General features: G+C 41.8%; 1 protein-coding gene across 8 annotated transcripts in view; it reads left to right on the top strand.

Moving 5' to 3' along the window:
* Positions 1 to 26,875, top strand: part of DOCK8 (dedicator of cytokinesis 8) — a 238,624-nt gene that overhangs the window by 91,767 nt on the left and 119,982 nt on the right. For all 8 annotated transcript variants that reach the window (XM_077966188.1, XM_077966186.1, XM_015117845.3 and 5 more), the window contains 8 exons: positions 493 to 578; positions 7,135 to 7,201; positions 9,543 to 9,692; positions 13,919 to 13,999; positions 15,768 to 15,927; positions 18,152 to 18,288; positions 20,598 to 20,691; positions 22,364 to 22,526. In XM_077966188.1, coding sequence (XP_077822314.1) covers positions 493 to 578; positions 7,135 to 7,201; positions 9,543 to 9,692; positions 13,919 to 13,999; positions 15,768 to 15,927; positions 18,152 to 18,288; positions 20,598 to 20,691; positions 22,364 to 22,526 — 938 coding nt within the window. The remainder of the gene's footprint in view (positions 1 to 492; positions 579 to 7,134; positions 7,202 to 9,542; positions 9,693 to 13,918; positions 14,000 to 15,767; positions 15,928 to 18,151; positions 18,289 to 20,597; positions 20,692 to 22,363; positions 22,527 to 26,875) is intronic.

Here is a 26,875-nt window from a genome sequence, read left to right as displayed (position 1 = left end):
GTGAACTGAGAAAGTGAGTCTGTATTATAGGATCGATGGTTTACAGCCTTAAGTGAACCATTCTGACTCAGATTTCAAATCTGAAACTCACATACTTACTAGTAAAGCCCTTGACAGGAGAAATATTCCAAATGTGTAACAAGAGTGGGCAAAAAACACACAAAAACATCAACAATAGGTATAAGATTTTGCAATGCCATCTGGTGGATGTTACTAAGCCATATCCATGTTCACATTTCCTTCCTTCCTGCTTCAGTCTCTTTGTCTTAAATGCTTGGGTTTCTAAAAGGAGAAACTGTTTGCTGTAAATTCTGACTTTGTGGTTGGGGGTTGGAAGACAAACTTTCTCATAAAAGGCAGAGTGTTAGGAAAAAAAAGCAAACCTAAGTTAACTTGATCCGTGGAGGGTAGCCTTCCCTTCCCTGGGTTAACTCTAATTGGAACTCCTCGTGGAATTCACTAATGATTTCCTTATGATGTGATTAATAATAGGAGGATGCTGTGGAAATACGTCCAGTACCAGAATGTCCCAAGGAACACCTGGGCAACAGAATATTGGTCAAGTTGCTGACCTTGAAGTAAGTATCAACAAACACACTACCACTACTTTGAGATGTATCTTGCCTTTTACATACAGATGTTGTCTTTATTGTCAGAGCTTAAATCAGAAAGGAGCTCCCAAAATACTTTTATTTTATTTTATTTTATTTTATTTTATTTTTTTATTTTATTTTTTGACATGGAGTCTCGCCCTGTCGCCCAGGCTGGAGTGCAGTGGCGCCATCTCGGCTCACTGCAAGCTCCGCCTCCCAGGTTCACGCCATTCTCCTGCCTCAGCCTCCCGGGTAGCTGGGACTACAGGCGCCCGCCACCACGCCTGGCTAATTTTTTGTATTTTTGGTAGAGACAGGATTTCACCGTGTTAGCCAGGATGGTGTCGATCTCCTGACCTCGTGATCTGCCCGCATCGGCCTCCCAACGTGCTGGGATTACAGGCGTGAGCCACCGCTCCCGGCCCAAAATACTTTTAACAGTGGGCAGCTGTGGAGTAGTAGAAAGGGCACCATTTGAGTCTATTCCTGGATTTTTTTTCTACCAACCTTTTGGCAGTCATTATTCTACAATAGAGAAGGCAAACACAAATGTCTACTAAAGTAGGCATGTATGGTAATTGAGTGAAATGACCTACATTAAGAAAAATAACACTTAAATCAGTGGTGTGCTGGAGTTGACTGTACTAACTCATGAGAGCTGACAGTGCACATCTCTTCCTAACCCTGTATTCAGTGAAGTCACATTGGTAACTTTAAATTGGCCATGGTGAAAGTGTTTACAATGTAGAAATCAGCCAATGCTACACATTTGCACCACCCTCAGCACCCAGAGATTATTTGTTAAACATTTGCCAGTATGCCACTGTTGAAACATAATGATAAATGCAGCTGAAACTCAGTCTTAGTGCCAGGGAACAATAGGGAGTGGTGGGGACTGTAGTAAACCATGTTAACGGGGCACTCACTACTGGCAACAAACTCTTGCCATCCAAATAAACAGGCCCATTTTTGTCAACTGTCTTTTCTATTTTTTCAAGAGAAGCTGAAAACCCAGATTTTTCTGCATAATATGCCGACTCCCTAAAGATTTTCTCATTCCCTTTAGAAACACCATATAATTAAAACACAACTTCAGTCTGCTTTCATCTTGTAGGCCAATTATTTGCCACATCTACTTTAAAGCAGTTGCATCCAAACATTTCAATTGTATACTCTGATAGTTAAAAAAAAAAATCCTCTATAGACATGTATTAATTTTGTACTTTCATATTAACATATTATCTACATTATAAAACATATAACTGAGAAATTTTAAAGAATGAACTTGATACATCTGAATCAATTCTAGTATTTTCTTCTTGCACTGCAATAGATTGTCTTGTGTACCCCCGGAGTGCCTCCATGCCTCTCTTCCTCTCTGCAGACTGCTATTTTCAAGAATTAGTTCTTCCTCTTCAAATCCGCAGATGAAAACTTCAAAGTTGTACATATATAACTAAGCAAAACTACAGAAGCATAACCTTTATTTATATGCTATTAGACGGGTCATCCGTCTCTCAAAGTCACTTCGTGGGTCCCTCCAGCAGCTCTGGTTTGCAGTGAGAAGGCATCTGGATTCTGGATGTAAGGCTGGGTTTCAACCCTGGGAACTTCCCTGGGATCTTGAGTTCTTCCCTATAAATGAAGTTGATAGACGTTGTGGTCTCAAAGTTCCTACCTACCACAAACTTCTAAGATTGTAACGCATAGCCTCTGCCAACTTCTTCTGCCTCAGAATACAAGCCAGCAAGTCTGCTCGCACAGCTATGGATGGTCTCTTGATGCTATAGTCTCCTCCCGCTGGCCAATTCTACCAGAGGGGCTTCAGGGCCTTTTGTACAGAGAAATGAGCAGCCCATAAACCAGCTGAGTATCAAGTAGTGGGCACAGAAAAGCAAGCTGTAGCCCTTGCAAACCAACCTGGAAGTGGGAGCTTCCTCGTTGTCTGGTCAGCAGGAGGACTGACTGGAAGTGGCTGTTCCCCTCTGCATTGTTTAGGAAGCCTTCGCTATTGTCTGAGGGACCCACCTGCCCCCACAGGATGCATCATCAGGCTACTTTTAGATGCAGTGACTATGTCATTTGAGATGGCAGGAATTCTCTATGGTGCTCATCACCAAGCATTCTAGACCTCTCCAGTGAATAACAGGCAGCTCTTCTCACAGGTGGGAAAACACAGCCACTAAGAGAGATATGTGTTATTTAAAAAAATTTTTAATGGAGGCCAACTGCAGTGACTCACACCTGTAATCCCAACACTTTGGGAGGCCAAAGTGGGATGATCGCTTGAGGCCAGGAGTTTGAGACCAGCCTGGGCAATATAGCGAGACCCCCTCTCTACCAAAAATTAATAGATGTGTTAATTTTTAGTCCTAGATACATTGGGAGGCTGAGGTGGGAGGATCGCTTGAGGCCAGGAGTTCAAGGCTGCAGTGAGCTATGATCATGCCACTGTATTCCAGCCTGAGTGACAGAGTAAGACCCTATCTCTAAAATTAAAAAAAAGAGGAGTCACTTGAATATCTCTTAATGAAAATTGTCAAGTACAGTTTCTAGTGATGTCCCCACAACTGCCAAAGCAGAAATTAAGTCAAATTGACATATTTGCCAAGTGCTCTTGGCCTGCTCATGTGTTTTAAATAGTATCCATACTAACCTATAACTGCAAGAGAAGAGATGGACCAAAAAGACAGCCCTAGGAATAACTACTTAGAGTAAACTAGATGAAAGAAAGAAACAAATTCTTATAGGTAAGCCTAGAATGTGACAGTATGAATAGTAAAAATATAAGGGTAATATTAATGGCAAATGTTTTCCCATTTACATTGATATGTAGGATTCTATTCATAATACTACATGTTTTAGCAGCTGAGGAATTTGTTTAAAGTTGTGGACATCTATAACTGTCTCTGTATTGCTTTTCAGAAATATAGAAACCCTCAAAGATACAGAAAGAATTGGCTCCTGCCAATTCTTCAAGTGTTTGTAACAGAAAAAAAAAAAAAAAGAATGAAAATAAAGTATTCTTCTGTTTTGTATTTTAAGTGGAGAAATACTTTAAGATTTAACACCATCTTATGAAAAGTAATCTCAGCTCTTAGGAGTCTTCTTGATGGTGAAACTTTAACGTGCAGAAAATTTACCCAGGGAGTTTATTTTAAATGTGGATTTTGGAGGACCTCCCATAGCAGTCTCCTTCAAGAGATTCTGGTTGAGTAGGTCTCAGGTGGGATCAAGAAACTTGCATGCTGGCAAACTTCTTTTGCTTCAAAATTCTAGTTTCTGGGGACTACACTTGAAGAACAGACACTCACAGAAAAAGCCCAGGTTCTGTGATCAGAGATGGCTGGGCACAAAACCTGACTGTGCCAATTCCTAACTTTGAGGACTTTGGCAAGTTCCTTAATCCCTGGGAAACTTGGTGTCGTGGTGTATTAAATGCAGATAATATCTGCATTACACTGTAGTTGGGTAAAGAGGCTGATGTGTGGAAAGCACTTATTACAGCACAATTTTAAGTCTTTAATAAATGTTAATTCTCTTTTTCTTTCTCTGAACCACAGAGGACTTATCACTCAGTACCAACCTAAGTATATCACAGCAATATTCAGGCCCTTTGTGTAGTAGGGAGTACACAATTAACTATAGGTTGACCATGCCAGGCAGCAGCTGGTGAGCCTAGGCACAGGAAAGCCCCCAATTGGCCTGGTGCAGTGGCTCACACCTTTAATCCCAGTACTTTGGGAGGCTGAGGCAGGTGAGTCACTTGAGGTCAGGAGTTCGAGACCAGCCTGGACAACATGTGAGACCCCATCTCTACTAAAAATACAAAAATTAGCCGGGCGTGGTGGCGCATGCCTGTCGTCCCAGCTAATGGGGAGGCTGAGGCAGGAGAATTGCTTGAACCTGGGAGGCGGAGGTTGCAGTGAGCCGAGATCATGCCATTGCTCTCTACCCTGGGCGACAAGAGCAAAACTCTGTCTCAAAAAAAAAAAAAAAAAAAGAAAGAAAGCCCCCAATTACTGTGCAATTACCTAATAATAGAATAATCATAGAAGTCCTCAACACTGGGCTTTTGGGTGGTAAAATGCACATATCGTAAAATCTAACGCTTTTTTTTTTTTTTTTTAATTTGAGATGGAGTCTCACTCTATTGCCCAGGCTGGAGTGCAATGGCACAATCTCGGCTCACTGCAACCTCTGCCTCCCAGGTTCAAGTGAGTCTGCTGCCTCAGCCTCCTGAGTAGCTGGGATTACAGGCACTTGCCACCTTGCTTGGCTAATTTTTGTATGTTAGTAGAGACGGGGTTTCACCATGTTGGCCAGGCTGGTCTTGAACTCCTGACCTCATGATCTGCCTGCCTTGGCCTCCCAAAGTGCTGGGATTACAGGTGTGAGCCACCACACCTGGCCAAAATCTACCATCTTAACCATTTTTAAGGTACAGTTCAGTGGTGAGTACATTCACATTGTTCTGCAAACATCACCGCCATCCATCTCCAGGAATTTTTCTCTTCCCAAACTGAAACTGTACCCATTAAACAATAACTCCTTATCTTCCCTACTCCCCAGCCCCTGGCAACTGCCATTCTACTTTCCGCCTCTATGAGTTTTACTACTCTTGGTGCCTCATATACGGGGAATCATAAAGTAACTGTTTTTTTGTGACTGGCTTCTTTTACTTATCATAATGTCCTCACATTCATCTATATTGTAGCATGTATCAGTAGCTCCTTCTTTTCTATGGCTAAATAATATTCCATTATATGTGTGTAGCACATTTTGTTTTGGCCTCATATATGCATCTGTTCATGGACACATGGGTTTCTTCTACCTTTTGGCTATTGTGAAAAGCACTGTTACTCTGCATTGTTGTTAAGATACATTCACACACATCATCATACAGGATCCTCACAGCAGCCTGGAAAATGGAAAGGCAAGCATCCTTTCCTTATTTTGCAGAAGAATAAATGGAATTTGGAAAGGTAAGTAACCTGATTAGGATCGCAGAATTAGCAGGTGGTAGAAGAGTAACAGAGTCCAGGTCTCTGCTTGGGTGCCCTGTGAGTCTGCCATGATTCCAAATTGCCTCATTTCCAAAGGTGCCATTTGAGCAAATAACCCTTTCGTCTGTGCTCATACTCTGTCCAAATGTTATTCTAAAAAGTCCTTATTTGAGACAAAGCTATCCATTGGTGAAGACATTCTCTCGCATGTACCTGGAGACAAAACATGGCTTTTTGACATGACGTCTGAGGTCATGGTGGACTGGGGCTCTCTGCAGGTAACATCCAAGGCTATGGGACGTGAAGCTGAGAAACTTGGAAGACATTCGTCAGTGTTCCGTGTGCACCTGTGATGTCCACCAGGATACTAAAGGCGGATAATGCACCAGGATTGTGCTTTGGGATTCACCATTTCAAGGGGAATTGGCAATTAGGGCCAATATGAGGCTCCTCTTTCTAGTTCTCCTGGGGTCCAGGCACCTCAGTGTTTATCCGCTGTGCTCAATCTCCTCCCTGATCTCAACTCAGCAACTCCCCAGTAATGGAGGTAGGAAGGGCCAGACATTCATCCCCATCGAAACCCAGCCTTCTTCTGACTGTCCCACTACAACTCTGAGGAAAAGCGATTGAACTTTTCTTTTGCTGCTATCTGAAATCCCCATTCCTTAGAATTGAATAAAATATCCTTTAATTTCTTTTTATTTCAGTGGCTTTAGGGTACAAGTGATTTTTGGTTACACAGATGAATTGTATAGCAGTGAAGTTTGAGATTTTAGTGCACCCATCACCCAAGTAGTGTACATTGTGCCCAGTATGTAGTTTTTTTATCTCTCATCCCCCTCTACTATCCACCTTCTGAGTCTCCAAGGTCCATTATACCACTCTGTTTGCCTTGGCGTACTCGTAGCTTAGCTCCCACTAACACACGGCATTTGGTTTTCCCTTCCTGAGTTACTTCACTTAGAATAATGGCCTCCAGCTCCATCCAAGTTCCTGCAAAAGACATTATTTCATTCCTTTCTATGACTGAGTAGTATTCCACAGTGTATATATGCCACATTTTCTTTATCCACTCATTAGTTGATGGGCAATTAGGTTGGTTCCATATCTTTACACTTGTGAAACAGATACTATCCTAGCAATAAAATGTGAAATGTGAACAAGTCCATTACCTCAGACAGAAAGTCTACCCTCTGAAAACACAGTAGTTACAACGATAAGAAGATGAATCAGACTAAGGGTCCATTCAGCCCACTCTCTCTTGCAGCGCTGCCAATAAGCAATTTTGGGAGACATCCCAAAAATATCTACCATGCTTTTGTAATGTCCACCATGATCTCAAATGATTAGGAATTTTTCACAAACCTCCCATATTTTCCATTAATGTCCCAGTGTGATTCTGATATAATTGGAGTTTTCCAAATAGTTCTGGAAACTGCTCACATTTTAACCAGTTTATATAGCCAAGCATTTGTCAGAAAATTCAAAATTATGTAAGTTAAAGCCACATAGATTTTCTTCTCTTTCTATGATAGGTTTGAGATTGAAATTGAGCCTCTGTTTGCCAGCATTGCCCTCTACGATGTTAAAGAAAGGAAAAAGGTAAGAAAGCAAAGAAAAATCCATCCCTAAGGCACATATAATGTTTATGATTCTTTGGGTGTATGTTCTTAAATCTTCTTTGCCGCAAGAAGCTATCAGATTTGAAAGCAAATGATCTTTGATGGGTCCAGTTCTGTTGCCTTTGCAATTTTTCAAGCAGTGGTCTGAGAACATAATTTATGATCTTTGAAGAATTTTTGAGGGAAAGGCTACTGGAGGTGCTGGCCTGGTTGGAATAGAGAAAGAATGAAATAGTCAGTACATGGGGTTATGTATAGAACAAACCCATTTAAATACATTTTTAACGAGCTTGGATGTGCATGTAAAGCTTCCTCAGTTTGAGAGTTCTTTGCACTGTGAAATTGGCTCATCATGGCTGAAGGGCATCTTACATGGTAGAGGTCTCAATTTGTCACAGAGTTCAGACCTCACCAACAGTAGTATGCTTTTAATGAAAATAGTGACCAAGACCTCTCATGTGTTTTTAATGTTTAGTCATTTTGTGACTCCTGGAAGAGGACAGCAATAGCAAATCCAGAGTAGGATGGGCACTTCTGCCCTTCTTTACCCATAATCATTCTGTATTTAAGGAAACAGCTATCTCCTGCATAAATACTAATAATAACTGAGATTTGTGTTAGTTAGGATAGGTTAACTGCTAAAACAAGCAGAACCCCAAACTCAGTGGTTTAAAGCAGTAGTTCTCAAACTTGAGCATGCATCAGAATCCTCTGGAAGACTTGTTAAAACAGATTGCTGGGCCCCACCCACAGAGTTTCTGATTCAGTAAGTCCAGGTTGGACCTGAGAATCTGCATTTCTTACAGTCCCCTGGTGATGCTGAAGCTACTGGTCAGGGGACCTCATTTTGAAAACCACTGGCTTATAAGCAAGAAGTTGCTGTCTTTGTTTCTTTAACCTTCCAGGGCAGGAGGAGGGAGCCCTTTGTTCCATGCAGCCATTCATAAATGCAGGCTGGCAGTGGCTCCTCCATCTTCAGTATGTGCCCTCCCCAAATCACTCTTGTCACTGCCATTGCTGCCCCTGAAGAAGAGAAAAGAAGGATGGAGGAGGCCTGGAAATTTGACACATTGCTTCTGCTTACAATTCATTGAAGAGAATTCAGTCACGTGATCACCCCTCATTGCAAAGGAGGCTGGTAAATGTAGTCTCTGCCTGGGCAGCCGCTCTCCATTAAAACTCTCTTGGTGATGAAGGGGAGAACCCAACCATATAATGGCTTTTAAGTAATATGACATTAAGAGAGCTAGGAGCACTGCTCACATCATGTTCTTGCTCAGAATCTTCACTAAGATTCACTACCTACAACATTAAGAACAAACTCTTCAGCTTCCATGCCAGGCTTTCTTCATCATGGCGTTCCTCTACCTTCTCTCTGACCACAGTCTATGCAGAGTCAAGCTGGACCACTGTCTGTTAACTAAGCTTCCCCCAAGCGTTCAAGCCTCTGAGATATTCATCCGTGCTGTACTCTCTCCCTGGTGCATCATCACTCCCCACCACTGCCTATCAGAATCTTCTAAAGCCCATCCATCTCCAGTGCTGCTTCCCTGAAAAGTTGTCCTTGTCACCCAACTGCAAATGTCCTGTCTCTCTCTGGAACTTCCACAATGCTTCTTTGTGTGCATGTGGTGACTTGTAGTTTGCTTTTACTGTAGTTAGTTATATGTTTGCATTTTCTCTCACTTTTTTTTTTTTTTTTTTGAGTCAGGGTCTCACTCTGTTGCCCAGGCTGGCATGTAGTGGGGCCATCTCGGCTTACTGCAACCTCTGCCTCCCAGGTTCAAGCGACCCTCCCACCTCAGCCTCTGAAGTAGCTGGGACCACAGGCATGTGCCACCATGCTGGCTAGTTTTTGTATTTTTTATAGAGGCAGGATTTCACCATGTTGTTCAGGCCAGTCTTGAATTCATGAGCTCAAGCAATACGCCCGCCTTGGTTTCCCAAAGTGCTGGGATTACAGGTGTGAACTACCACACCTGGTCCTTCCTTCATTCTTAATTGTGAACTAATTGAGGGCAGAGGTCCTGCTCTTCTGTAGTGAAGTTAACTAGCACATCAGTGATACTCACGAAATACTGGTGGGTTAATAAACATTTAAATGTTTCAAGGAACATCTCTCAAATGGCTCCAAAATACCTAGATATTGTGACAAAACATTCATCAGATTTATCCAGCAGCCACTTTCCTAAACCACGTCTATGATTATTACACTTACTCCTTCAGCAAAATTTCTCTGTGGTGTTTTTGCTCCTTTTAATGTGTTTAAACCATGAATACAACACATCTAATTTGTATTTCACTTTGCTGCTCATTTACAGATCTCAGAAAATTTTCACTGTGACCTGAACTCTGACCAGTTTAAAGGATTTCTGCGAGCTCACACACCTTCGGTGGCCGCATCAAGTCAGGCGAGATCTGCAGTCTTCTCCGTCACCTACCCGTCCTCAGACATCTACCTGGTAGTCAAGGTAGTTCAGCACCATCTGATTTGCCCAATCTGATGTTTTCATTGCTGCGTTGTTCCCAGCACATGTTTGGGGTGCACGAAACCTCAGAATGTGTCCACATATCCTCTGAGATTCGCTTTGTTTCCTTCTCAATTTACCCCTTTTCCCTTCCAAGTCAACTGTTTCAGATACTGGAAAGACTAGGTTTTGGAGTCATACTGACCTAGGTTTGAGTCCTGGCTTTACAACCTAGTAATTAAATGGCATTGGCAATTTCCTGGTCTTTCAGAGACAGATCTGAGTTTCCTCACCTGTGAAGTGACCTCAGTGGATAGTCATGACTACAGAATAAAGCTTGGCACATCTTGGGCACCCTTCTCCTAACTAAGGAGAGTTCCCTCGGTGACCTGGTGCAGAGAAGCTGCTGTGGAGAAAGGAACAAAATCTCTGGGCTAGAGTTTCCTAACGATGTTCATGTTGTGCTGGAGATGCATAGTTAAGTGTTCCCAAGTCTAGGCTCTTACAATTTGAAGTGTGGGCTGTGGTTTTCAAGCTTCACCCTCCCTTTTTTTTTTTTTTCTTCTTCTTCTTACCATGTCACAGACTGTCTCTAATGAGAGTTGAAATCTACGGGGCAATTATAAGTAGAAGAGCCTTTCATTCTAGACTATACTGTTTGCTGTTATAAGAAAACCAGATCCTTTCTTGTACACCAAAATGACTGATTAGAAGTTAAAAAGCATCAGGTATTTTACCTATCTTAGGCCAGATAATTGGTCTTATTGACTCTTTATTTTTTATTTTTTTATTTTTTTGTGAGCGGAGTTTCACTCTTGTCACCCAGGCTGGAGTGCAGTACCACCACGTCGGCTCACTGCAACCTCCACCTTCCGGGTTCAAACGATTTTCCTGCCTCAGCCTCCCGAGTAGCTGGGATTACAGGCGCCCACCACCCCATACCAGGCTAACTTGTATTTTTAGTAGAGACGGGGTTTCACCATGTTGGCCAGGCTGATCTCGAACTCTTGACCTCAGGTGATTCGCCCGCATTTGGCCTCCCAAAGTGTTGGGATTACAGTTGTGAGCCACTGCACCTGGCTGTAAAAACATTGTAAAAACACAACAACAAATTCAGGTGTCTGATTTCATGTGCACCCAGCCTCCTAGGTTTGGAACATTGTCTCGTTAGTACAGTGTTTTATGTCTGTAGTCTGAGTGATCGCCCCATGATCTCATGGATTCCAAATAATTCAGGTAGCTTGGAGGTCACTTAACAGATGGCAAATGTCTTTTCATTCTAGCTTCTTTAACACCATATAACAAAGATTATGAGAGGTTACTGTAGCTTGAGGGAACTTATTTAAGCTTTTAGAAAGTATAGTTAAAATTATATTGCTGAAAAGACAGTTCTATTGTTGTCAAACTTTAATGTGTCTCTTTTTCATTGCAATATTACTTAGACATACAGGAAAATTAAAGCCCACTGTGGTAGCCCTGTAGGTAAGTTCACAATTTTCTGTCAGCCTAGGAAACGGAAGAAGCCAACGCTAGTTCTGTAGAGCCAAATTTTATCTCAAACCCTACTTCCCAGTGGATAACTTCCTCTTGATTAATCCATCATATTCTGCCAAGTAACAGTGGTTACCCATGGGTTACTATCACTTACTACATATGTTCCAAAATTTTCAAACGTATAAATGTGTTCATTTGGCATAACAAACATACTAAAGTGTTTGGATAGATTGAAGAAACTGAAATCTACTCAACAAGACAGCCCCTGGATGGCTTTCTCTTTGCTTTTCTTTATCGTAATGCCATCATTGTTGCTTCTTTCCCTTTAAATATATAGTAAATGGTGTTAAACTATTTAGCACATTCAGGCGGACATTATTTGATAAGAGGGTCTTCTTTCTTTTTTTGTTTATATTCCCAGGCTGAACATTAGGGTCTTTGCTGTATTTTAGGCAGCGTCATCTCGTTCAGGCGTTGCGTATAATATGACTTTAAGGGATTATTTCTGCTTAAAGGTTTAATTCAAGATTTTGTGAAATTTTTTTTTAAAAAGGGTTTGTTTTACAATCAAGGAAAGAAGAGTGAAAATGGGAGTGAATTGGAAACTCTTCAAAAGTTGTTTAAAAATAGGTATGCCGTGGCCAATTTAAATATTTAATAAGTTGCCATGTGCCTGTCCTTATGTGAGAGCCACATAGTTGGAGAAAACACAAAGCAGAGAGCCTAGCACCTTAGAAGTCTTTCAAATGGTAAATTTCCCATCTCAAAGAGTTTACAATCCAGTTAAAAAACAACTTGGCATTCAAAGAAATGGTTTCAAATTCCTATTTTGCTACATTTGCTGTAGCAAACTCAGCAAGTCTGGTCTCTCAGTCTAGTTGGACAGTGATCCCTGTGCCTGAGTGGTTTTGAAGAAAATTGAAATAATGTATGTAAAAACACCTACCCTGTTCCTGACATACCATAATTAGGTAAACAATAAATGGCTATTAAATATGAAAAAAAAATAGGTATGCCAAGTGTTAATGCTACCCCTTCTGAATAGAGCAGAAAGTAGTCTCTTCCCTTAAGAAAAGTTTTAGGTTAATCTGATAGGCTTCTTTGTCCTACTTTCCATGGTTATGAGGAGTCATTTCATTACACACCTTTGCATAAATCATGAAGGACCAAACAATAGGTTCTCATGTCAGCCTGCAGCTCCTTCTCATGATGTACCTGGAGTTCTCCTGACCCACTGCATCCAGGGCAGTAGTATCTGCTGGTCTGGTCAAATCTGACTTCTCCTGCTTCCTGTATCTTCCATGATACACACTACTAGTGCATGAAGCTGTGGCCTTCCCCTTCCTTGCTTCAGGGTCCTAATTAAGAAGTTCTTAATCTCTGTTCAGAATTTATTCTAAAGACCACATTTTTAATCCATTCACTTCATGGAAAAATTAGCTTCCTTCCAATTTGTTCTACAAGCTCCTGACTATGAGCTTTAGGAGAACAGGGGCAGTGTTTATCGCCACCTTATCTCCCCAGCTGCTACCATATAGAAGGTACTCAATAATGAGTAAATGATTACTGATTACCAGGAATACTGGTCAGTTTCTAGCTCAAGTGTTATGTGCCTATGTTTTCAGTGTGGTGCATCTCTCAGTGGGATTCGCCTTCTCTTCATGCTGTGGCAATGGGAGGGGGTTTTGAACTTCTTTTATGAGAAGAGAGACTTCCTGCTTGGAGTCCTCCCTGAAGCAGATATTCATTGAGTAGCCTCATGCTGCTTCCTTTGAAACCCCATAAATACCCCTTTATCATGGGGATTGTTAAATACTTTGTGCCTAACTCACAGCACCTATTAAGTATGTGTCCCTTTTGGACTATGTTGACCCAAATTCCTTCTTCAAGGATCATCTCAACTGTTAGGACTAAATCCACTGGTTTTACTCTTCAACATCTAAGTTAAATTTTCTTTGAGCAGAGAGTTAGGATATTTCAAATTTCTCCTTGTCTTTCTTTTAAATATGGTGCCCAAATTTATGACAGCTGCCCAGCCAGTCACTTTACCTGAAGCAAGACAGAAGACACTTCATTCATTCTTATTACCAGCATTCATTCCTATTACCAACCAGTTAGCAAACCGAGAAGCTGCACATCCCAATGCTTTTGAGTTTCTTTCCAAGTCTGTTAAATCCAGAGAATTAGCCCTAATAGGAATTACAAAAGCGACACTTACAGATAATTTATTCAGTTCAGGCATTCATTTCGTGGAAGGTTTTAGTCCAAAATCCCTCTTTCACAGAGACCATATCTCTTTTTTACATTGTAAGCAATAATAAAGAAAATGAGCTTTCCACTTCTTACATATGTCTCCTGGGTTTTGTTTTATAAAATAACTTTTATTGCCTTTTTTATTATATACATACTGCATGTTTATTGTTTAAAATAGAAAATACACATAAGCAATGGGAAGAAAATAAAAATCACACATAATCCCACCATACAAAGATAACTACTATTAACACTTGCTGCATTTGCTGTGTATCTACTGTCACCCTTTTAATATGCCTTTATAATTTTTAAATAAAATCATATGCTATTCTTTATATAAACTTTTTAATCAAAAAACATGTATCACAGATATCTTCCTATGTCATCAAATATTGTCATAAAATGTAATTTTGATGGTTGCATAGATTCCTTTATATGGATGTAATTTATGTGCCTTATTTTAATATTATTTTTCTTGGTAGATTGAAAAAGTCCTGCAGCAGGGAGAGATTGGAGACTGTGCAGAGCCCTACCTGGTTATCAAAGAAAGTGATGGTGGAAAGGTATGGTCACTTGAGTATTGTTAAATGGAGACATCTTAGAAGAAGCTGATATTTTCAGAAGTGTTACACAAAATAGTTAATGGGCTTTAGTCCCTAATGTGTCCCTATATAAGACACTATTACAATGTAATTCAATAAAAGAGGAAAAGGAAACTGGTCACTGACTTTTTTCTTTTTTTTTTTTTTTGAGGCAGTGTCTTCCTTTATCTCTCAGGCTGGAGTGCTATAGTGCAATCACGGCTCCCTACAACCTTGAACTCCTGGGCTCCAGTGATCCTCCCCCTTCAGCCTCTTGAGCAACTGGTACTACAGGCACATGCCACCATGCTTGGCTAGTTTTTATTTTTTGTAGATATGGGGTCTCACTGTGTGGCCCAGGCTGGTCTCATACTTCTGGCCTCAAGTGATTGTCCTGCCTCAGCCTCCCAAAGTGTTGGTATTACAGGTGTGAGTCACCATGCCCAGCCTGATGATGATTTTTTTAGAGAAATAAATCCTTGAATTTTCTAATGTTGACATACATCAAGGTCTGATCATATAATTTGTTTGGGGTAAGGCCACCCCCTGTTGTCTTCATTCTGAGGCTCTGACTCGGCTGGTTGGGAGGCCCACGGAGACCCCAAAACTAAACAGTGCCAGAGCTCTCCTGGCCTTCCTCCACAGCACGGGCCACTGCCCTTTCAGGTATGCAAATAACTGGGAATTGGCTGTCACTACCATGCGTTATATATTCATTAGCACAGCATAGGTGTTGAGCCTATGAAAAGGATATCTTTTCTTAGCAGCAATTGCAAAGATTCCCAGTGTGATTTTTAAAACATGGCCTTGGCTGGGCATGGTGGCTCACACCTGTAATCCTAGCACTTTGGGAGGCCAAGGCACACAGATCATGAGGTCAGAAGATTGAGACCATCCTGGCTAACATGGTGAAACCCCGTCTCTATTAAAACTACAAAAAATTAGCCGGGCATGGTGGTACACGCCTGTATTCCCAGCTACTCAGGAGGCTGAGGCAGGATAATCCCTTGAACCCGGGAGGCAGAGGTTGCAGTGAGCCGAGATGGTGCCACTGCACTCCAGCCTGGGCAGCAGAGTAAGGCTCCGTCTCAAAAAAAAAAAAAAAAAAAAAAAAAAAAAAAAAAAAAAAAAAAAAAATGGCCTTTCTAGAATAAGACTTACCTTATTAGTATTGTACTCCACAGACTCATAAATGTCAGGTAAGATATATTGAGCTCAAGGCATTTTTTAAAAATCTATCTTTTATTCTGAACTCAGAAAGAACACCTTGGAAGTGTTGTAAACTTCCTAAGGAGTTGTTAGGAGACTGTTTAGAACTTTTTGGAGTTTTCCAAGGCAACTTTTGGAGAAACAGGTTCACTTGGGAGCTTGGTAGATGATAAACTAAACTTGATTTCAAGATTGTCTTATGCAAATCCAAGTCACATAGCCAGCCACCAAAAGAATTGATAATCTGGTGTAGTGAGTCCCTTTTTGTTTTTGTTAGCTAAAAGTGTATTTTACTAATTAAATGTAGCCTTTTTGTCAACTCCTCGTTTTTCAATCTTTATTTCCTTATCAGCTAGACTTCTGGCCCGAGTGCGTCATTTTTCTGCCTATTCACTGTTTTTATTTTTTAGTGGGAAGATATGTATTTACTCTTTTTAATCAGTAGGGTTTGGATTTTAGAGATGGCTGTCATATTCAGGTCGGAGGCAGTTGACTTGGTGCTGATGCTTGTTTCAGCTTGTTTCTTTCCATTTGCCTCCAGAGTAAAGAAAAGATTGAAAAACTAAAACTCCAAGCTGAATCCTTCTGCCAGCGTTTGGGGAAATACCGGATGCCCTTTGCCTGGGCACCCATAAGCTTATCGAGCTTCTTCAATGTCTCCACCCTTGAGAGGGAGGTAACTGATGTGGACTCTGTGGTTGGTAAGATTTTCACCTGCAGTGGGAAAGGGAGGGCTCCCCAGTGTGCGACTGCTCAGGTCCACAGCTTACTAGTTGGGGGCTGGGGGCACAGTGAGGTGTGGGGAATGGAGAGGAAGAAGGAGATAAACAGAATGAAACACTATTATGACTGGATTACATATATTTGGACAGTGATCTCCAAAAGAAATCATCATGAACATTGGTAAAGATTAAGTATACTCTTATAGTAAGATTTTCTAGATAGTATGACATTTAATAAGTTAATTTTTGGTAGCCACCCCCTCTCTAAAGTAAAACTTTAACAAGAAAATGTAGTAACCATCTGTAGTGTGTTAAGCAGAGACACCGTGGTCGATTCCTAAACCTAAAATAAAAAAGCCTCTGTTACAAAGCCTTCAAAAAGCAAAACTCGACAGGGCGTGGTGGCTCACGCCTGTAATCTCAGCACTTTGGGAGGCCGAGGTGGGTGGATCACTTGAAGCCAGGAGTTCGAGACCAGCCTGGCCAACATGGTGAAACTCTGTCTCTACTAAAAATAAGAAAAGTTTGCTGGGTATGGTGGTGCACACCTGTAATCCCAGCTACTTGGGAGGCAGAGGCAGGAGAATCGCTTGAACCAGGGAGGTGAGGTTGCAGTGAGCCAAGATCAGGCCTCTGCACTCCAGCCTGGGTGACAGAGCATGCCTCTGTCTCAAAAAAAAAAAAAAAAAAGAAGAAGAAGAAAAGAAAAAAGAAAAAAACTCAAGTTTCCCAGCAAAATTTCTAATTCTTTAAAGTTTACTTTGCCAAGTGCAATGAAAAAATGGGCATCCAAAGAATATCTATTTACTGTTAGTTTATTTAGCATATTTCTTTTTCATCATCTCACCCTTGATCTGAATCATTCATTCCTACACTGCTTGGGTGTGGAAATTTTCGAAAGGGTTGCAAGTTTTCAAGTGGACCTGCCCACATCACCTGTGGTGGGATTTCTGTTTCCCTAAATGCTTTTGTATCCACCAAATATATAAGTCTGTGTTCACATTTTTTCATGCATTCCTTAAGCTAAGACTTAAGCCACTTCTGAAATGCTACCTTGAGCAGGGAAGTGGAGGAAAGGACATTTTGTGATTGCTGCTGCTATTTTGGAGTTACTGGTACATAATCACCAGTCAGAACTCCTGGGTTATTTCTGGTTCGTCAATAACAAACCTCACTGTTACCACATCCTGATCTTCCTGCCACAGCTTTCTTTAATGTCATCTATGTAGACCCAAGGAACTTACTGATAAGAGTTATGTATACAGCTTAGAGGGCACGACAAGCTACGTAATTCAGGTATAGGGCATGCTGAGGCCTCGGTCCTCTCTAGGTCAAGGATAACCTCACAACAGAGACTGATTCTTAAGGAGCAACCAGAAGATGCAAAGATGTCGTCTATTATATTGAGGCAGAATGGCAAGTTTAGGTGGGTAGAGGCAGCAAGAAATTCTAATTCAGCGTCATGGTAAGAATTAAGGATAAGAAGATATTCAAAGACAGGAGTTGGAAGTATTCTAGTTCTAAGCAATTTGATTATTTACAACAGAACCCATGAGTTTTTGCAATATAAAAGCAACAAGATCTCCACCCAAATCTCAAAAAGGGATAAGAAACAACTGGGTAAACTATCAGGCTCCCAGCCCAAGTCTGAGTGTGATTTGGGGTTCTAATTCCCATTGGGCAGATCACCCAAGGCAGAAACTCAGTCTTGCTGCCTGGTCCACATAATGAGAGCAGAGGAACGCTGAGATTCAGAATGTCCACAGGCTGACCCCTGCATGTTTGGGTCACAATCCCAAATGCCTTCGGGGGCATTTGAGTACATGCCTCTCCCAGTGGAATGCAAATATAGAAATAAAAGAAAAGCAAACAGTGGGCTGACTAAATAAAGCTTATCAGGAGACCCTGTTCTGGCTACAGCTCTGGACTCTTGCCGGGTGGCATCTGGTCTACCCTAATTTCCATGTGGGAGGGGCCCATGGCTGCTCCTGGCCTCTCTCCTTTGGTCGGAGGAGGATTAAGAACATCAACAGGAGGACTAAGAAAGGTAGGGGCCAATGGAAGGACATTTTCATTCAAAACAAGGATGGCCATATTCAGTGTTCCTGATCGGTGACTTTAAACATATATACTGTAGAGTTAATAACTGCTGTGTATTTGAACAGAAAGGCATCCTTTGGAATGACAATTGTTTTTCTTAAAGGAAGAAGCTCAGTAGGTGAACGGAGGACATTGGCCCAATCTAGAAGGCTTTCTGAAAGAGCCCTCTCCTTGGAGGAAAATGGGGTTGGATCCAACTTCAAAACCTCCACCCTGAGCGTTAGCAGCTTTTTCAAGCAGGTATCGCTTTACATTACAGTGTGTCTGAGTTTTTCCCCATACTGGCATGGGCACTGGAACCCACAGGAGGAGGACATGCAGTGATTAAGAGAGCAAATTAGTTAACCTCACTGTCTTAGTTCATTTTCTGCTGCTTATAATAGAGTATCTGAAACTGGGTAATTTTAAAAGAAAAGGAATTTGTTTTTTACAGTTATGAAGGCTGAAAAAATCCGAAGTTGAGGGCCCACACTTGGTGAGGGCTTTCTTGCTGGCGGGGCCTCTCTGCAGAGTCCTGAGGTGGAGCATGGCAAGCGGCTGAGCATGCTAGCTCAGGTCTCTCTTCCTCTTGTAAAGCCACCAGTTCCCCTCCCATGACACAGATTAATCCATTAATCTGTGAATGGATTAATCCATCGTGAGGGCAGAGTCCTCATGATTCAATCACGTCTTAAAGGCCCCACTTCCCAGCACTGCCACCACGGGGACCAAGCTTCACCATGAGTTTTGAAGGGGACATTCAAACCACAGCATTCACGAAGCCTCAATTTCATTAGCCAGAAAACGGGAGCAATAGTACTTAACTTCATGTGGCTTGTAGGAAGGTCAGGTGACATGAGACCTGTCAAGCTCTTTTTAGAGTGCCTGGAATACAGTAAGTGCTCAATGAATGTCAGCTATTTTAACTGAGAGAAGGATTAGGTTTTGTTCCTCATGATACAAACTATCATCCTATTTGAACTATCTTGGCCAATCCATTCATTAAGCTATGACAACAGTCTGGCTGGGACATCTCCTTCCCGGTGGATCTCAGGGTTTCTTGGCCTGGCTATTCATGTGCAAGCTGCCACTTTCACTACTGCTTGCTGTGCACGTTTGCAGGGCTCCCTGCTTGCTCAGAGAACGTGACCGTTCCAGATGGTACTCTTCGTTAGCTCAGTAAACATCAAGACTATTGAAAAGAGTTAAAACTTCCTAGACTTGTCAAATGTATAGAGACAGAAAGTAGAATGATGGTTGCCAGGGTCTAGGGATAGAGGGGATGGGGAATCGCTGGTTAAAGGGTATAGAGTTTCAGATTTTTTTTTTTTTTTGCAAGAGAAAAGCGTTCTGGAGGTTGGTTGCACAACAATGCGAATGTGCTTAACACTACTGAATTGTGCACTTAGAAATAGGTAAGATGGGCCGGGCGCAGTGGCTCTCACCTGTAATCCCAGCACTGGGAGGCCGAGGCAGGTGGATTACTTGAGGTCAGGAGTTCAAGACCAGCCTGACCAACATGGTGAAACCCCGTCTCTACTAAAAACACAAAAAATTAGCCAGGTGTGGTGGTGCATGCCTGTAATCCCAGCTACTTGGAAGGCTGAGGCTGGAGAATTATTTGAACCTGGGAGGTGGAGGTTGCAGTGAGCTGAGATTGCACTACTGCACTCCAGCCTGAGTGACAGAGTGAGACTCCATCTCAGGAAAAAAAAAAAAAAAAAAAAAAAAAAGGTAAGATGGTAATTTTATGTTAGTTATATTTTGCCACACTTAAAATAAACTCACTTGGTCTGACTCTGTTTTGGAAAGTTTTCCATAGCTACAGTCTTCATGGAGCATTTAAAGGGGTTACATTAACAAACTGAAATGCAAAAGGGATGCTGAGGGAGCCTGTGCACCGTGCCACATAATAGAAATTGTAAGGGTCTGAAAAGGTTTCTATTCAGCATACACCAATCTTATGACCTTGGAGGGCAAGGTACTTAAGCAAGTCTGAATGGTCTCATTGGGAATAAGACATATCTACCTAATTACCTTACTGGGTCATTGTAAGGATTGGAGATCATGCATATGTGTCCCTTGGCAGAGTTCCTGACCCGTCTTGGGCATATGTGGGGGTGGGAAGCATTTATATTTCACCTTCCTGTTCAAGACAAATGTGAAGAAAATGAGATGGGAAGATGCTTTCTCCACCTTCGAACATTTGAAGAGGAAAGTAAACTTATTCTGTATTGTTCCAGGGGGTAACACTGGTATCAGAGGGTGAGAGTTATAGGCAGGGAAGCTTTTGGCCTGGTTTTCTAATGGTCAGACAGGCTTCCTTAGAGTGCAGCAGAAGCCCCATCCCAGAAGGACTGATGAGAGGCCGAGGCACAGTGAGTCATCAGTGATTGAGAAAGATTTAATGAGAAGTGGAACTCAGTGATTTCAGAGCTGCCTATAATCCTAATTTCTATGAAAGACTTGTGAGAATAAAACTTAAAGGTAAAAATCTTCCCAGAAATCGTTGGTCCCCAACCCAAGAGTCAAAGGTGCATGTACACTAACTCTGACTTTTCTCTTGGCAGGAAGGAGATCGCCTTAGTGATGAAGACTTATTCAAGTTTTTAGCTGACTACAAAAGATCTTCGTCCTTACAGAGACGAGTCAAGTCAATTCCAGGTGTGAATGACATCTTTGTCCTCTTTAGCTGTGCCCAACCGCTTATCATTAGACACATTCTTTGTCTAATGCCAGAATTTATAAAATCATGTTTACAGCCGTGGGCGGTGGCTCACGCCTGTAATCCCAGCACTTTGGGAGGCAGAGGCAGGCAGATCACGAGGTCAGGAGATCAAAAACATCCTGGCTAACTCGGTGAAACCGGATCTCTACTAAAAATACAAAACATTAGCCGGGCGTGGTGGCACGCACCTGTAGTCCCAGCTACTCGGGAGGCTGAGGTAGGAGAATGGCATGAACCCAGGAGGCGGAGCTTGCAGTGAGCCGAGATCGCGCCACTGCACTCCAGCCTGGGCAACAGAGGGAGATTCCGTCTCAAAATAATAATAATAATAATCATGTTTGCCAAGTGAAATGTGAGATTTTGTGTTAGGGCTTAAGAATCTGAATTGTGGCCAGGCACGGTGGCTCAAGCCTGTAATCCCAGCACTTTGGGAGGCCGAGACAGGCGGATCACGAGGTCAGGAGATCGAGACCATCCCATCCTGGCGAACACGGCGAACTACTAAAAATTACAAAAAACTAGCTGGGCGTGGTGGCAGGCGCCTGTAGTCCCAGCCACTCGGGAGGCTGAGACAGGAGAATGGCGTGAACCCGGGAGGTGGAGCTTGCAGTGAGCTGAGATCCGGCCACTGCACTACAGCCCGGGCGACAGAGCAAGACTCCATCTCAAAAACAAAAAAGAATCTGAATTGTTCTGTTTTTGGCAAACCTATTAATGTTTTTTAATTTTCTTAAAGGATTGATTTCGTAAACAAACCTTGTGCTTTAGATCTGGTTTCTCAGATAATGAGATCATTGTTTAAACAGAGGAGCCCCTTTAATCAAATAAAATATTATACTTAGTATTAAAAAAGTGAATGTGAGATGCTTTGGTAGAAGGCAAAGGCACCTTCCTTATCCTCACTCAGCAGCCCTGGAGGTACTTCTGTAGCATCCTCAGGCCCACGGAAGCCAGTTTGTTTTGTTTTTGTTTTTGTTTTTGTTTGAGGTGGAGTCTCACTCTGTCACCAGGCTGCAGTACAATGGCACAATCTCAGCTCACTCCAACCTCTGCCGCCTGGGTTCAAGTGATTCTCTTGCCTCAGCCTCCTGAGTAGCTGGTACTACAGGGGCCCACCACCACGCCTGGTTAATTTTTTGTATTTTTAGTAGAGACCGGGGTTCACCCTGTTGGCCAGGATGGTCTCAATCTCTTGACCTTGTGATCCACCTGCCTCGGCCTCCCAAAGCGCTGGGATTACAGGCGTGAGCCACCGCGTCCAGCTGGAAGCCAGTTTTAAAACTCCCAATTTTTACTGCTAGCAATGCAGGGAAGTTACTTAACTATATAAAATTATACTGTGGTAATTCAGGAAAGAACTTTAAAAATCCTCTAATCCATTCCTTCTCATTTTACAATTTCTTGCTTTATATTTTATTTTATAGAAGCTAAATCTCAAAGGTTATCATGGCACACTTTTTTCAAACTGTAGGAAATTAGCTCCAAAACTTTTTTATATACTATAGTTTGTTCTTATTTTCATGAAAGAAACACAGTGCAACAATCCTTCTTGATTCCTTCATAACATGGCAGTTTCTTTACTAGAACATTCCTATTTTCTGTCTTTAGGCTTGCTCAGACTGGAGATTTCTACAGCTCCAGAGATCATCAATTGCTGTCTGACTCCTGAAATGCTGCCCGTGAAACCCTTTCCTGAAAACCGGACACGCCCGCACAAAGAGATTTTGGAATTTCCAACACGAGAAGTATATGTCCCTCATACAGTGTACAGGTAAGAAACACAGGTTCAGGCCAGGAGCCACAGGTTCAGGCCGGGTGCGGTGGCTCACACCATTATCCCAGCACTTTGGGAGGCCAAGGCAGGAGGAATGCTTGAGCTCAGGAGTTTGAGACCAGCCTGGGCAACATGGCAAAACCCTGTCTCTACAACAGATACAAAAATTAGCTGGGCATGGTGGTGCATGCCTATAATCCCAGCTACTTGGGAGGCTGAGGCAGGAGAATAGCTTCAACCCAGGAGGCAGAGGTTGCAGTGAGCCAAGATCGCACCACTGGACTCCAGCCTGGGAGACAGAACCAGACTCTGTCTCAAAAAAAAAAAAAAAAAGAAAAAAAAAGAAAAAAGAAAAAGAAAAGGAAAAGCAGATTCTTGGAAAACCACTGAACTCACATTCTGAGTTTTATTTGAATAATGTTTTCTCATCCTTCAACCTGTCTTCCTACTTCCTAAGTTTTAGGGAAATGAAATATGGTATTTATGTAATGATAGGTGATTGCCACATCTCTTTCTAAACATAGTTCACCTAATTCTCTTTAACAAGAAAGTGTTACTTCAGATGTAATTGTAGTTTAGGATTATAGTGGACATATGTTTTCCAGAGATTAAAGAAAAAAAAAAAATCTGCTAGTCATGACCTTTGTTTTCCTCTGTGCAGAAGGACATACTAGAAAAAGAGCAATGTGACCAAAATGTGCTAGTTGTCAAAAGAGCTAAAGACTAGCTCTTTCCAATAGAATTTACAGCAATAACATAATAGTGGCACACATTCCAAAAGAATTTATGGCAGTAACAGAAATGTTCTATATGTGTGCCACCAGTACAATAGCCACTAATCACATGTGGCTGTTCAACATTTGAAATGTGGCTAGTGCAATGGAGGAACTGAAAAAATAATTTTAATTAATTTTAATTTAAAGTCAAGTAGCTGTATGTGTCTACCATATTGGAGAGTACAGAGCTAGACACTAAAGGCCTAACAGGTTGGGCTGCCTTGGTTTCTGAATTGCATATGGTGGCACCTGACCTATTCTGTGTGGTCTGGAAGAAGTGCTTGTCAGCACACATCTGCCAAAGGCATTAATGCTCATATAAGTCTTTATTTTGAGAATATTTCCCTTAATGCAGAAAATGATGCTGTCTGTAAAAAGCATCTCTTCCCCACCATCCAGAAATAACATTGCTGTTTTCTGTATTTTTATATAAAAGAAATACAGTGGTACCGATTTGGTTGAAGTCTTCTTTATCCCCAGTCTCCAGTCACAGACTTTTACCTCACCTCCTAAACTTTTATCATCAGGAAATTATGTGTGTCCTATTTTTTCTCCTTTTACACACACTTACACACACACACACATCTGTGAACACTCAATGCCATTATCTTTATATTCATTTAAAATTTACACAAATGACTTCACACTCTAGGTCAGGGGTCCCCAACCCCCGGGCCATAGACCGTTACTGGTCCTTGGCCTGTGAGGAACCAGACTGCACGGCAGAACATGAGCAGCGGGTGAGTGAAGCTTCATTTACAGCCGCTCCCCATTGCTTGTATTACCACCTAAGCTCCTCCTCCTGTCAGATCAGGAGCGACATTAGATTCTCACAGAAGCACGAACCCTATTGTGAACTGCATATGCGAGGGATCTAGGTTGTGCACTGCTTATGAGAATCTAATGCCTGATAATCTGTGGCTGTCTCCCATCACCTTCACATGGGGCCCTCTAGTTGCAGGAAAACAAGCTCAGGACTCCTACTGATTCTATATTATGATGAGTTATATAATTATTTCATTATAGATTGCAATGTAATAAGAATAGAAATAAAGTACACAATAAATAGAATGTGGTTAAGTCATCCCAAAACCATCCCCCATCCCCCACTGCCACCCCAGTCCATGGAAAATTGTCTTCGATTAAACCGGTCTCTGCTGTCAAAAAGGTTGAGGTTTGCTGCTCTAGCTGTTATATTATACTTTGTTTTTGTCACTCAAAAGATTGATTTGTTCTTCTTTTTTCTTTTTTCTTTTTTTGTTTGAGTATTACTATGAAGTCATGAGTCATTTTTCTTTCTACTTACCCAGATTTCCACAAATTTTACCAATGCGAACTTTTTAATGGCTTGCATTTTTAGAAATATCAATATTGATTCATATAAAGGTTTGTTATTATGATGATGATGATGATTATTATTATTATTATTTTTGAGATGGAGTCTCGCTCTACCACCCAGGCTGGAGTGCAGTGGTGTGATCTCGGCTCACTGCAACCTCCGCCTCCTGGGTTCAAACAATTCTCCTGCCTCAGCCGCCCGAGTAGCTGGGACTACAGGCGCCTGCCACCGCACTCAGTTAATTCTTGTATTTTTAGTAGAGACAGGGTTACACCATCTTGGCCAGGCTGGTCTTGAACTCCTGATCTCGTTATCCACCTGCCTCGGCCTCCCAAAGTGCTGGGATTACAGACGTGAGCCACCGTGCCCATCCTGTTATTTCTTTTAACTGCTGTATGGTATTCCTTTGTGAAGAAGCCATATTTTATTCATTTCCTTGTTGATATGCATTTATGTATTTTTCAAGTTTTCAGCTCTTACAAACACTATGGAGTAAGATTTTTTGTCTTTGCCCCTCTGTACACATTTGTGAAAGTTTCTTTAAGAAATACACCTACACGTGAAATTACCAAGTCACAAGTAATATACATTTCAGCCTTAGCTTTCTAAAATTTTACATTTGCAGTCCTAACAGCAGTGTAAGACAATTCCCATTTTCCAGTTCCTCACCCATACTTTCCAGTAGGGCATACGTGGAACTAAAATGCAAAGAACTTCAGAGCTCACCTGATCCAAGCATCCCCACCCTTACATTTCCAGATGCACAAAAATTAAGACCCAGAAAGGACAAGTGAATGGTTCCTTGAGATCAAAAATTACAGCGAGGTGGCCAGACACAGTGGCTCACACTATAACCCTGCTGCTTTGGGAGGCTGAAGCTGGAGGATCACTTGAAGCTAGGAGTTTAAGATCAGCCCGGGCAACATAGTGAGACCCCATCTTTACAAAAGATTTTTAAAATTACCCAGGTGTGGTATCGTGCATCTCTGTAGTTCTAGCTACTCAGAAGGCTGAGGCAGAGGATTGTTGAGCCCAGAAATTCAAGGTAACAGTGAGCTATGGTCGTGCCACTCCTCTCCAGATCAAGCAACGGAGTGAGACCCTATCTCTAGAAAAAATAATAGTTTAGAAAATAAAATTATAGTGAGAAACACAAACAGCTATTCACACAGTTAGGAATGGAGAGTTCTTCATTACAGTATTTAGGAGGTGTACATATATTTCCCCATTTAATCCTTCCTGGAGCAGCTCTTCATTTTCAGTCCTCATTCCTTACATCTAAACTTAGTCCCCAAGTCTCCCTCTTAGAGGAGATAAGCATTCTTAGGATGCAGTAGTTTCAATTCTCTATTCCTTAGAGGAAGATGAAGGCATGAAAATGTTTGCTTATGGATGCTTTGTATCTTTTAGAAACTTTATCCTATAATCGGAGAAAAAATGCTTGTGGCATTGGAATAGATTTATTTGCATCCAATGAACTCTATAGTTATTCAACTTCTGCTCAGCATTTAATCACCCACAGGTGGCATTTACAACGCTGTCTACTTCTTGCTGCAAATATTATCCCTTAATTACATCACAGTGGGACTTAGAACGCATTAGCGCACTGAATGATTCAGAAATGTGGGAGGCCAAAGAAGGACAAGTCTGGACGGTTTTCAATGGACGCAACTTGTCATCATGAGAAACAGACCCGCAAATATAGAGTTAATATTCTTGAGCTGTACTGGGCACTGTAGAAATGCCAAGGCCACCCCGTTAGAAATGCCAAGGCCACCCTGTTAGAAACCAGGTCTTTACTCTGGGGAATGACAGAAGAGATTTCTCTCTAGTGTGGTTGTGGCCCCTTCTCTTGGCTCCCAGGTCACCATATTTTATAGTCTATTTAAGGAAAGAGAGAGAGAATGAACTTGGTTCAGAATCTTCATGAAAATTTCACAGAATTTAGGAAGCATCTTGTCTAAATCTCTTGTTTTAAATTTTTGGTTTTCTTCTCCAGTTCTTGTCTCCTTTAGAGTGGTTTTGATTTTGAGATTGGTTTTGACAGTTCCCCAGTCCCAGACGAGCGTCCCCTTTCCTGCACCTCCCCCCATCCACGACATGAAAATGGAAAGAATCCAGTGAGGTCTGAACCCCAGATAAAATTGGCAAGCTAAGTTTGCCTTGGGTGACCTCACCTTTTCATTTCTGTCCATTTTCCTCTCTTTTTGTTCCTTGCCATCACCCCATAC

Source organism: Macaca mulatta, chromosome 15 (assembly GCF_049350105.2).
Source record: "Macaca mulatta isolate MMU2019108-1 chromosome 15, T2T-MMU8v2.0, whole genome shotgun sequence".
NCBI lineage: Eukaryota > Metazoa > Chordata > Mammalia > Primates > Cercopithecidae > Macaca > Macaca mulatta.
This window is presented reverse-complemented; position numbering and strand designations above follow the sequence as displayed.